Source organism: Filicampus tigris, chromosome 9 (assembly GCF_054856515.1).
Source record: "Filicampus tigris isolate MCC_2025a chromosome 9, RoL_Ftig_1.0, whole genome shotgun sequence".
Lineage (NCBI taxonomy): Eukaryota > Metazoa > Chordata > Actinopteri > Syngnathiformes > Syngnathidae > Filicampus > Filicampus tigris.
The window spans coordinates 21,978,977-21,991,515 of NC_141225.1; the positions used below are offsets into that span (position 1 = coordinate 21,978,977).

The 12,539-nt window shown below is 40.8% G+C and overlaps 2 protein-coding genes across 3 annotated transcripts; one reads left to right on the forward strand and one right to left on the reverse strand.

Moving 5' to 3' along the window:
* Positions 1 to 96: 96 nt before the first annotated feature.
* Positions 97 to 6,257, reverse strand: mon1a (MON1 secretory trafficking family member A). The gene is made up of 6 exons (XM_086040904.1): positions 5,463 to 6,257; positions 4,717 to 4,868; positions 3,199 to 3,573; positions 1,879 to 2,644; positions 1,601 to 1,748; positions 97 to 906 (listed from the first exon to the last, which is right to left on the reverse strand). Exons 2-6 carry the CDS (start codon positions 4,838 to 4,840, stop codon positions 766 to 768), a joined length of 1,554 nt encoding a protein of 517 aa, XP_085897030.1. The 5' UTR covers positions 4,841 to 4,868; positions 5,463 to 6,257; the 3' UTR covers positions 97 to 765.
* A 130-nt stretch (positions 6,258 to 6,387) lies between these two features.
* Positions 6,388 to 11,339, forward strand: traip (TRAF-interacting protein). Of its 2 annotated transcripts, none has more exons than XM_086041713.1 (16): positions 6,388 to 6,597; positions 6,743 to 6,861; positions 6,940 to 6,997; positions 7,074 to 7,157; positions 7,233 to 7,272; positions 7,347 to 7,474; positions 7,566 to 7,660; positions 7,767 to 7,880; positions 8,707 to 8,794; positions 8,896 to 8,985; positions 9,056 to 9,144; positions 9,236 to 9,391; positions 9,494 to 9,539; positions 9,615 to 9,719; positions 9,829 to 9,879; positions 10,829 to 11,339. In XM_086041713.1, exons 2-16 carry the CDS (start codon positions 6,764 to 6,766, stop codon positions 10,934 to 10,936), a joined length of 1,350 nt encoding a protein of 449 aa, XP_085897839.1. In that variant the 5' UTR covers positions 6,388 to 6,597; positions 6,743 to 6,763; the 3' UTR covers positions 10,937 to 11,339. The 2 variants fall into 2 exon arrangements, with proteins under 2 accessions (XP_085897839.1, XP_085897840.1); XM_086041714.1 differs by having other exon boundaries at positions 6,743 to 6,854.
* Positions 11,340 to 12,539: the final 1,200 nt, after the last annotated feature.

Below are 12,539 nucleotides of genomic sequence, written 5' to 3' on the forward strand. Positions count from 1 at the left end.
GCCACCCCCCAAAAAATCCATTTACAACTCTGAAGGTAACCAAGAGTTTCACTGTTATCATCTTTCATTGCAAAATAAAACACAAACAGAAATACATTCTACGTTAACACTTTTATTTATACGCGGTAAACGTTTTATTTACTGTCCTGTATCATTTGATTGGCTTTGAACCTTTCAAGCATAAAAAATTTGTGGGCAGAAAGAAATCAAGCGTAACCCCTCCCCAAGAGATGAATTTACTGAACTACAAACTGATTAACGCATTTTCATCATGACATGAGTGCAGTGGTTAAGTTAAAACACACAAAGCTGACGACCTTACATTCGGATGACAAGTTCATACAACCCACAACGGTGATCCATGACATTTCATGCATACAGTATTGTAAATATTATCATAGTGATCCCTGCAATTAATGGTCATCGTGTGCAGAAAAAATAAGAATTTATGTAGTAACTCATAACGTCATAGCAGAAGAATTCCAGTTATATCGCTGGTGTTTAACCGCAGAGGTCCAGCCAATTTAGAAACTTTTCTAAGTGGCGCAAACTGGGGTGTTGATGCTGCTATCATAAGGAGCAGTGCTAAATCATACAAAAAGTAATAAAAATAACACATGGCTTAAAAAAAAAAAAAAAAGAATTTCACTGTCATACAATACCTGCTTTTACCGTTAATTTAGTGGAAACTAGGCGTGCATAGCTTTGAGAGTGAGTTTACGCATAATCCAGAGTCAACATGTTCGGGCTTTATGCGGAGTAGCGTCAATAAGTTAGATGACTCAGGATAAAGAGGCGATCCTCCTCCTTCCTGATCCATTTCAGGAGTTTGTTGACGGCTGAGACGGCCAACGCCTTTGTGCCCAGGGGGCTGAAGCACAGGTAAAGCTCAAAGCCACTCGTCACCTGCAGAGGGGAGGGAACAAAATGCATTTACAGTAGATGAGCATGATGGTGTTCCACGTGGAATGTTTTGGGGTTTTTTTTTTTAATTCAATAATGCTCAACTGTAGAGCTTCACATTCAAACAAAATGTGAATTAAAAAAAGCAATCAAAGAAATGTCAATCAGTTGTAATTGTTATAGTACATGAATCAACTGTGAACCCAGTCTGAACATGCGCGTGCAGCTGCGTACTTAACAGCAACATGTCTTAATTCTTCACACAGGAAAGGCTTTGAGCTCTTTTGGTTGTTTATAAACATCTGCAGATGCACAGTGTCATGTTGGTTTCCAGTGATGCCTCGTAAGAAGTTTTGCGTTTGAATCGGGGTTTTCTCTGCTCATGTTGGCTTCCTTGCCCATCCAAAAACATGTCATTAAATACTCATTCATTGCCAATGACATTTGTCTTTTCACAGTGCAGCCATTCATTCCCAGGAATTTATTTATTTTATTTTTTTCTATTTTTTTTTTTTTTTCAAACGTTAGGGTAAAAAAGGGTCTAAAAATGTCTGGCAGTTAAATTGCCAGTAGGTGTCAATTAAGGCGGAATGATTTTTCAAATTTATCTAACCGTGATTCCTCCCTCTTCAATATTACAATATATTTTTTTTTCTTTTTTTTTTTTTTTTTTAAATCACCTGACACACACACTTACCCATGCCATCATGTTTTCAGTTTCACCGCAGCGGTAGAAGGAGCGTAACGGTCTAGTAGGATGGTGCACATAACTGTGAAGGTCCTGGTACAAAGCCATGAGCCTCTCCTGCTCTTCATTTGACTGGTACACCAAAGGAAACTCCGGACTGAAGGCAGAAAAATAAATACATTCATGTCACACAGTATATATAATATACAGCATAATACTATTCGATGGTAACATCGGTTGCAGCGTTAATACTGCATAAGCTATTTTCCAGAAGTATTACTGCCCACCTGGTATACAGCCCGGAGCTCTTTGATTTGTACATGAAGTGCCTGAGTTCAGGAATGCCAATTTGAGCCACAGAATAGCTGCGAGACTTCAACGCCTCCTTCAGGGCTTGATAAGCACTGCGCTTGCTCAGTCTGTCGAGAAACTTTTGCTTGCAGTCAGACATGTTGAAAAAGTCCTCTCGGTCAGTTGAGACCAAGATAAGGCACAGCTCCGACGCAGGTTCCAAATAGGAAATGTGAGCGTGGAAAAAACCTGCAGTGTTGAACTTTGGCAGACAGATGGGCGTCCAGCCTTCACCCTCTCGAAAAGATGAGGAGGAGCCAACGAGGTTGAAGACCAGGTGCAAGTCAATGTGGTGAAGGAACTGGTCCTTTTTGCGAACAAGAGTAACCAGGCGCTCTCCAGCCAGCAGGATGGAGAAGACGAGATTTTTGGATTTGGCCGCCTGCAGGCTCGACGAAATGACGTCCCTGGACGAGCTGGCCAGAGGCAGGCAGGTGACGGCGCTGAGCAGCAGGCCAGGGTCGTGGTCCAGCCGATACAGGAGGTTGTCGGTGAGGTACTCGGAGCCAGCCAGGAGGCGCCGCAAGTCATAGTTCTGCTTGTGTTGGAAGATGTGGTTGAGCTGAGTAAGGGTGAGCAGGCTAACTATCTGATAGTAGACATATTGCAGCTCCCTCAGCAGCTCTTTGTCTGACTGACACGTACGGGATACGCCCACCAGGACCAGAGGACTCTTGGTAAGGAAAACCACTTTGCATCCATCTGAGGAAAGAGACCACATGGATAGGGTCAGTCTCCTTTCGTGCATAGAGGTCAAGGTCAAACTTTTTTTTTTTATTACAATTTTACCCAAAGGGAAAAATGGAACTACAAAACAACAGAAGTGGTAAAATGGCCGCCCCCTGAGAAGGCTTAAAAACAGGGGGGATATTGCCGCTTAATTCATATTCCACAAACAAAATGCCGTGTTTAGACTAGGTGGGCTGCACCCAAACATTTTTTTTGTGTATATGTTTGGCGACCACTGCACTTGCTTATTCACTCCATGTAAACCCCTGTGTGTATCTTCTCTTTTCATATTCTTCATTTACAGCCCTCGTGAGATTACTCCTTCTTTGGCATACGGTTTATTTCCTACGACATGCCGTCATCTTGCGTGAGGTCACGCATGATCGAGCGTTTCGATCTATTTCGAGGCATATTTGAAAATTCCAATTCGGGGCTTTCCACTATAAAAACATGAGTGTAGTACATGAAAAAAAAAAAAGATCTGAATTAAATTATATAATTATACTAGAGCGTCAGTATGTTCTAACCTGCATGGATGGAGCGGATGATGTTGTTCTCAGCCTCAACAAAAGACACAAGGGCCATCATTACGCCCATGGTGCTGGACAGAGCCTCCTCTGTGCCGTAACGGGTGTAAATTGGCTTTCCAGCCTCGCTCAGCACAAACATGTGCTTTTTGTGGCTCCTCCACGCCTCGCTGGACACATCCTCCTCTTTGCTCCTGCAGTCGGATGGAATATTGTGTTGTTGCTCCACTCTTTGCTCTTCCACTAGCACTCTGATATCCTCGGCACACTCTCGGGATTTGAGCACCTCAGTCTCCTTGCGCGCCTCTGCGGCCTCGGCGGTCAGATCCTCAAAGGATTGCGCGTGGACAAACATGGCACTTTTCTGACCTGCACCTGTGGGAACCAGAGTCATGTTCATTTAGGATGCGACATGTAAACTATATGATGTAGGATGAGCAAGAGGCAGAAGGCGGAAACAACTACTATCAGGCAGAAAGTCTAAAAGAATACAACACACTCTGACGATGAAGATAATAGACTCAACACGGTAAACATTTTGGAGTGTGCCAGGGGCTTTTTTCTTTTTAACGTTTGTGAGGTCAGCGGTCACTCATATATAACAACCATTCACATGCCATATGGACAATTTCAATTCTTTCTTTTTTTGGCTTGTCATCCTTTCAACAATCTGTCAGAAATTAGAACTAATTTGCGCAAACCCCCCAAAAGGGTATTTAGGAGTAGAATTAGTCACATAATTCATGCAATCACCTTCACAGCAAACAGAGGTTAATAAGTGACAATGTCATTCTGTATGCATGTTTTGTCACAGCACAATGGGTACATTTTCCCCGCAGACTTGTTGAAGGAGGAAAAGCACTGGTGGAAACTTTAATGCTAACATTAACCAATGACGACTTTGTTCCATTGGTGGCCCCCTTAAAATCCGTTCAAGACTGAGCATGCATAATATCAGGTACCTGGTTAAACACAAAGTAAATGCCAGACACATTACAACAGGCCTATTCCCATTTCACACTATAAAGTGAGCGGTGAGAACATTTTTTTATTTATTCTGACTCTAGTGACAACAAGCAGTATAGAGAATGGATGGATGGATATCAATGTTAATTAGGCAATCATAAAGCTTTATGAGCAAACCTATTCTGAGACTGTATGTCACATACGAGGATAAAAGACAGAAAGTAGTCTTGCGACTTTGGAGAAATGAGCTTCAGTAACAAAGCAAGGGAACATAAGTCCTGAAACATCTCAAGACAATGTCTGCGACAGACCACGGGCAAACGTTCTTTATGTTCACATATGTAATTGTATTTATGTTCATTGTTTTATTGATCACCTTTCAAGCTTTCAAAGCAAATAAAAGGCAACATTATAAAAAGGTACGATGTCTTGCTATCCCAGCATTTTCAAAAATATATTGACCAAGTTGAAGTAGTATTTTGTTTTAGGGAATTTATAGATTGCAAAATGCCATATGACATTGGTCTGTTGCTGAATTTTGGACAGTCTCACCAGGTTCCGTTCCCTCCACCAGACCTGGTGTGGGACTGTCGGCCCTCTCGGTATAAAGATGGTGCACAGGTGTCAGGGTACCGTTCTCCCATGGCACAGAAGGTCTTTGGCTTTCTGCATCCATCACTATTGCGGCCAGCACGTACACACACCTTGGACAAAGTACACACAATAAACTAAATCAATTATGACTCCAGCTATATAAAATGTCTGGCTTTGTGCAAAGATAGTAATCCTAAATAGATTTACCTGTAGGCATAGCATAGTAAGGTGTTTCTAAGGTGTTACTTTATAAGTGGCAAAATATCACATGACTGAATTATAACACCTCTCAGTATGACAACAAACTACATTAAGTTTGTTAACATTGGGCTTTTGTGTGAGTTTGTGACGCTGCAGCCTCACAAAAATCACATTAACATTAATAATGATGCATGAGGCTCAGTTACAGCCAAAATCGTGGCCCGTTTGTCTTGTGAACTTTTCCAACTTCCAAAGAGTACAGCTGAACTTACTACTGTCACTCAATGTTAAGGCAGAGTACTAAGAAATCCCATTAAAATGTAAATACTTTTTCGTGTTTGAAATGTCCTTATACAACACACGTTGTTGTTTATACAGTACTCGATAGACGTCAGACATGAAGCTCGATTGACTTGACAACTGATTCTCAATCAGATCAGCGAATTAAGCATTAACTCCGCATGTGTCACCGTTTTAATATAAATTTTAAAAAAAACAGCTACCTTTCATTTCCAGAACTGTCTGCAGCTACGGACACAGGTCTCTTCAGTGACCGCAGTCTCGCTGAGGAGGAATCGTCGTCTTCTTCCTGCTTGTCAACCAAAGACACATTTTTGCCCTGCACAGATGCGGAAGTGTGAATTGTGGGAAATGAAGTTCTCTTCGCCAAATAGAATCGGCTGCGCGATTTTCCCAACAACCAAATACAATAAAATAAATGTTAGGGTACATTCAAATCATGATTGAAAAACACCGGAGAATATCGTACATATAATGCCGTAAGTAAAAACAAGATAATTCATGAAAAGAAAATAGTTTGCCAATCGACAACACCAGAAAGGAGGAGCCTGGACTCATGCTGCATTTGATGAAGGTGGGAATTCGGAATCATCCCACTCGGATTGTCCCAGTTCCGACCTCAGTGTTCGAGGCGAATGTAAACAACAAAGATGGCTGATTCCGATCGATCGTTTGTTGCTCGGGTTAACAAACCATTTTGACCTTCCGCAAACCGTCTTCATAATATCCTTAATTTATATAAATAAAGGAATATTTTAACTTCAAAACATTTCCTTCATTTCACCAAACAACTTCATGCAGGGAGATAATGGCATATCTTCACGCAGTCGAATCGAAATCACGTTGTATTAAACAAAATTATTTTTAATAAATAAATGAATATAATATACATAGATAAAGTTAAATATATGTTTAAAATCTTGTTAATTATGTTTTGTCATTCACGGTCTGTGTCTCCATGGGGTTGCCATTGTCGAGTGACGCCGCATTATAGTCGGTCGGTGAACTCGGGATCTTTTTTCCGACTTCGCAACTCGGTCCTCCCAGTTCAAAGGGGCGTTCTAGTGCACTTTTCCTACTCGGAAGTATAAAAAGTCCCATTACCAAAATTCCTCGAATGCAGCATCAGCCCGTGAACGCACCATATGGGCGGGGCCTAGCTTTGTATTTGAACATAAGGCGGCCGGGAAAATGGACTGAAAGAGTCGAACATTATTGTCGTAGCTAACTGCAGTTTAACTGAGACTCAGCATAAATGCATTCAAATGACACAATAAAGGTAACCTACGGCATGTGTTTATTACAACGGACTATGCAGTAACACAACGTCTTGTTTTGGTATGTATGGCGACGGCTGATCACACCATCCGTTGAGGCTAAACATTCGTGTTAGCTAACTATGGCTCACTGGCTCACGTTTAACTAGTTCACGCCAAGACATTTGTGAGCATATTTGTGAAATACGCGTGTGCTTTCATAACAGGACGATCTTCTGGGAATTAAGATGCCTATCCGCGCATTTTGCACAATATGCCAAGAATTATTGGATCATTCAAAAGATGTTGCTGCTATCAACTGCGGACACACTTTCCACGGTGACTGGTAATGTCAGCCAATTGAATGAAAATGTGTTTGTTTGAATTCATTTTGATTGTATCGTTTATTTCCTTCACCTGCTAGCCTCTTTCGGTGGTTTCAAACGGCCCCGATAAAAACATGCCCGCAGTGTCGGAAGCAGGTAATTTATGCATCACGTAATAACACCCTACTTTCTCTCTGATCTTAACTTAAAATATATTATCGTCTGTGTATAGGCCAGCACCCGGCACATTATTCACAAGCTCTTCTTTGAAAGTGGTTCAGAGGAAGCGCATTCAGCAGATCCGGAAAGCACAGAGGTACCTGAAGATTACATTTCAAGATTGGCATTAAAATATTGACTTGTATACTCACTGTGTGCTTCATCTTCTCAGAATGAGCTTCATAGGCTGAGGGCCCTTTTAAGCTTGAAAGGTAAACTTTTTCAAAAATAATAATGATTAGACAATGATTCCCAGTTAATGAAACAGATGTTTGATCATTTTTAGAGCGAGACTGTCGGGACAAACAGAAAACAGTGGATGAGTTGAAGGAGACTGTGGACAAGCAGAGGAGAAACATGGACAGCATGCAGAAAGAGATTTTGGAGAAGGATGCGCTGTGTTCTGCTCTCAGAGTATGCAATCCTTTCATCATCATTGAATGATTTTGTTTTCTGAAGTCTATCCCACACTATCCACAATTTGATATTGCTTTTAATATCGCAGAAACAAATGACGTATCTGGAGACTCGACATGATGATGCTCAGGCTGCCAAAGACGAGGCCCGTAGACTGAGGACCAAAATAAAAACCTTTGAAAAGTAACTGCACTCAAACAAAACTCAAATAAATTTGGTTGTCTCACGCGTGAATATGTAATTCTTTGTACCACCAAAGTCTGTGCTTACCCTGCTGGTGTGTCTCCAGCGTGGCTGTTTTGTTACAGGGCCAGAGAGCGGAGGTGGAGTCCATGATTACAGACATGGGTGTGAGTCAGGCTGCTGTGGAGCAGCTCTCAATCTACTGTATCTCTCTCAGAAAGTATGTATGACTAAGACACTCTGATCTTTCTCAGGCTTCTTCTACTGGAGCTTTGGCTAGATTCACGCTGCAGGTCCAAGTGCCCAATTCCGTTATAATGCCTAACTCCTCCATTTTCTACATGTACACATCTGATCAGGTGGCGTTTAAATGCACAGATGATGGTGTATATCTAATCTGCGCATTTACACTACACTCATATTGGCAGATATCCCATATGTATCAGATTTCAATCAAAAGTTTTCCAATTCAAACTATTTTACCCTGCTTTGGCTCATATCCGAACGGTAGTGATGGACAAATGACGCATCATGAAGCATTTGTGATCATTTTAGACAATTGCTAATTATATGACATAATTGCAGGAGGCTGCCATGTCTCACCGCCATCTTTCTGCTAAGGGGACTCAAAGGAGACAAAACTTAGCAAACTTAGTTCCTCCACATCATGACTACAGCGTGCGTTAGTGGTAGGCTTGCAACGTGTGGTCTCTCCGAAGTGCTTCAAAATGCTCGCACTGTGAGTTTAGGACCGTTGCATACTATTAGTTCACCACTAGATGGCACTAAATTTGACACGTTGGGCCTTCAAAGATGCAGAGGAAATTTCCATTCCACTAGCATCTACCTGTAAACAAAGAAAGCACCATCTAGAGGAGTAAAAAAATATTACAAGTGCTTCATGAAGCTTCATTTCCCCATCACTACCGAACTGTGCTGCTGAATTGTCACTTGAACCACACAGTGTAAAATCCAACCTAATTCCCCATGAATATGATTTCTGTCATTATCCACACATTTATTGCATTGCCTGCATTCTTTTTTAGAGAGTATGACAACTTAAAGGGAAACTTGAAGTCTTCTAACGACATGTGCGAGAAGATGAGGCGAGACGTGCTCATCTCCAACAGCAAGGTGACATCAATTTAGCTAGTCAATAATCGTGTATGTTTTTGTTGTTGTTGTTGTTGATTTCTGTGCTCATGTTTACGTCGCATTCCGTGCGTGTCACTTAGTTGCAAAAAGCCTCGGACGAAGTGAATCAAACGAAAGAGGACGTGAAGTCTCTGCAAATCGATCTGGCCACTGCTGACAAAGAGATATCTGTAAGGCACAGCAACAGAATTATCTGGAATGCAAGAATGGAATTTTGTCTGCATCTGTGTCCCTCCATAGAGTTTAAAGAAGAAGGTGGAGTTTCTACAGAAATCTCTGAGCACCCCAACAAGGACAAATGAGGTTCTCAGTCGGCTCGTCTTTGAGAGGTAAATCCGCCTATCCGAGCTGGATAATGGTCCATACGTTTTCGATTTGAGCAATTTCTGCTAATCTGGCTTTGACTTGCTACCCAATCAGCCCTGCTCCATTAGAGCTGAAACAGCCTCACCTCCACCCGCCTGTAGACTGCGATGATATTGACCTCAACTTAACCTATGACGTAACTACACCAGATGACGTGGCCAAGAGACCAGTCAAGGCCCCAACCAAGAAGATGCGTTTGGACCCTCAACCGTATGTATTTTGTGCAGGGTTGAGTGTTCATAGTGTGTGTTGTTTATTTAGTCTTTAACTCAAGATTTAAATAAATAATGACTAATTGCTTAATTTTGTCAGGTCATTAGTTTCCAAACACAATGAGAGGGCCTCAACGTTAAGCAAGGTAACTTGAAGTAGTGCTTCGCAAGGTCTGCTTCCAAATCGAAAGTATTTTTCACTCAGGCGTTTTGTCCCTTAGGCCCGAGAGGAGGGTGCAGCCATGGATCGTTTTTTGAGGAACTCTCTCCTTTTCAGAAAAAAGACTTTTGGGAGCATGCAGGACCCTCAGAGGAAGTTTGGAGCCGTATGTAAACGCAGCCAGCGTCTGCCTTTTCTTTTGAATGTCATTAAATTCAATTGAATTTTTTTTTTTTGGTCAGTCCTGAGATAAATTGAAGTGGTTCTAATTTCAGGTGAAAAGTGGTTATGATGGATTAGGAGGACGGACCAAATTCATCCAACCTGTATCCTTTTACACAGTATACATAGTCTTACATGGTCAATCTCTATTATTCAAATTATTGTAATTTCTCTATGAGGTAGGTGTGAATTATTTATCTGGTGTTCAATTTTCATTTGCTTTTTGCTATCTCCAAAAAGCAACCGACTTTTAATCTCTGTCACAGAGATGTCAAACACATTTTTTTGTCGCAGGCCGCATTGTGCTTATGGTTTTCTTTGGAGGGCATTTCTGACTGAATGTGAAACCATATAAAAATATCATTGTCTCGTCATGTTGTTACATACGGTTGTCTATCAAATTGATGGATAACCAGTTTTGAAATCAGAGGTCAAGGAAAATAGTTTTAACTATGTTCCATTTATTTTCTTTTTTTTTTAAAAGGTGTTTGGTTTAAACACAAATGCTTGCATTGTCTCAGTGTTATTAACTCATTCACTGCCATTGAGGAATTTACTTGTCTTTTCACAGTCCAGCCATTCAATCCCAGGAATTTATTTATATATATTTTTTTCAAACAATAGAGTAAAAGAAGATCTTGAAATGTCTGGCAGTGAATGAATTAAATGTAGACAATTTGCAATGTTTTTACAGATTTTAACAAGAAAAATGAAGTAGACAAGTGTGATTTTTCTTTAGCATGCCACATGATATGATTTGGCCCATGGGTGTCAAGTTTAAAACCTGTAACCAAGGAGATGGATGGATGGATGGTTTGAACACAGTAGTTTCAACTTTTGATTTGAATTCTAATTTGCAATAATGCTGAACTAATTAAATGCCCAGAAGCAATTGCCTGCTTCATATTAGTAACATGCCTTTTTTAAAAAAAAATTACTTCCTCCATCTCCAAATGGCAAAGCAAGGTAAAAACAACAATAGATAATTTGTTCAATGTCCACAACCAGCATAAAATGAATGGCAATGTTGCTTAACCCAACCCTCCTACACAGTCTCCGTTGGCAGATATTCGCCCACTCATAAAAGCTAGAAGAAAAAAGGTGAGCAGGCCTACATCCAAGACTGCACCATGCATGACGCTGGAAAGCTTCCTGGAGTGACAAGTCACATGACAGGATGCAATTTGAAATGCATGACACATGGGGGTCCACCTTCACCCCCAAATGGGACTCTTTCTGAACAAAGAAAAAATCCAAATAGCGAGGTGGCTACCACTTCTTATTTTTTTTTTAGTAAAAGCACATATGCGTTCTGTTTTTGTGCGCGAGTAACCATTTTGTTGGGGTGACTATTTCATGTGTGGGTGACTATCAATGAATGCACCTGCACAATTCCAATTGATCAAGATTATCGTCAAACCTGTTTCGGTTCACATTTTGGAACATGGTTATTTTAGTACTTATTTCAAATCGTCTGTGTTGTAATGTATCATATGTTTTACCATTCTAGATGTCCCCCTGAACTGTAGACCAACTTGAATAATAAACTATTTCTATTAACGTGCGTGCTTTTGTCCCTACTTCATTGGTGCCTTCTCCAGCCGAGGGCGGTATAAACATTTTTTTTTTTTACAACGTCAGAGGTGTGTATGGCGCGGTAAACTGTTAGACGTTTTCACCTGTTTTACAAGAACATGCCATGTGGCCATGAAAGAAGCATAAAACTGACACAAAGCAAGTGCTAAGTGTGGAGAGCAGGATGGCGAAACGCTGCAGCATATCTGAAATGCGCATGTAGGCCATCATTTGGTTTCTGATCAAGTCATCGTTTTGACTCAAAGTACCAAGTTAAGCGTACAGTATATCACACATGACCACTTTACTACCGTGAAAGCTGACAGGCTGATTTAACTTTGTTGCAATAATAATGGGACGTTGAATGCGGTCCCAATTTTCAGTGACCAATGTGCGGTGCGTTTCCCAAACACCTTTCAGTGCAATCGCCCCGCCACCTTTAACCTTTCTATGAATATAAATATAAAACATTTAACACAGCACAAAAATCCATGCAGTGCTTTTGGAGCCAGAAAATAATATGCCTCATCAACCCAATTAGATTTCCACAGTAGGTTACATCCGAAAGGTCACCAGACCTTTTTTTCCCCTCCATCTTATTTTTCCCAGACAGCATTTGCCAAGGTAAATTTACAAGCAACAATACCTCCTGGATGGCGGTAAATGAGCATGTCTTCTTGTGCTGCAGAATGGCATATTCTTACACCGCTGTGTGTTCATCTTGTGTGCCTATATAGTAGTAACCTCAAAATAAGTTGCCTTGGATCCTAGAATGCCTGTCTCCTCAAAATGTTGCTCAGTTCTGGCTTTTGGGTGACATTTCAGGATGAACGGGAAACGGCCATTCTAACCATTACCAGTGAACTTCATTTGACCACATTTAACCTTTGAATGCACATGTCCAACTGACTCTGAACTAGAGATTGGCTGTAGGTAAAATCATTTTGGTTCAATTGGATTTGGTACCATCATGCTGTTCACATTTTGACATTATGAGACAACTCCAAATAATTGATCAATATTAGCTGGCCAAACAGGATGTTCTCAAAGGAAGATGGCGAATGGGCTTAGAGTGTCATCAGCAGGTTACAACAGACATAAATTCATAATGTATGAATCATAGAAAGGCATACAATTCCTTGGAGATAAAAGTAATTACAAAAAAACTTTTATGAATTTTGCTATTCAG

Excerpts from the sequence above, each read along its gene's own strand:
- mon1a (XM_086040904.1), bottom strand. The coding sequence starts at position 4,840 with ATGGATGCAGAAAGCCAAAGACCTTCTGTGCCATGGGAGAACGGTACC. Across the intron at positions 3,574-4,716 it reads GGTGGAGGGAACGGAACCTG|GTGCAGGTCAGAAAAGTGCC; the intron begins GTGAGACTGTCC and ends TGGTTCCCACAG. Across the intron at positions 2,645-3,198 it reads CATCCGCTCCATCCATGCAG|ATGGATGCAAAGTGGTTTTC; the intron begins GTTAGAACATAC and ends CTCTTTCCTCAG.
- traip (XM_086041713.1), top strand. The coding sequence starts at position 6,764 with ATGCCTATCCGCGCATTTTGCACAATATGCCAAGAATTATTGGATCAT. Across the intron at positions 7,475-7,565 it reads CGCTGTGTTCTGCTCTCAGA|AAACAAATGACGTATCTGGA; the intron begins GTATGCAATCCT and ends TTAATATCGCAG. Across the intron at positions 7,881-8,706 it reads TACTGTATCTCTCTCAGAAA|AGAGTATGACAACTTAAAGG; the intron begins GTATGTATGACT and ends ATTCTTTTTTAG.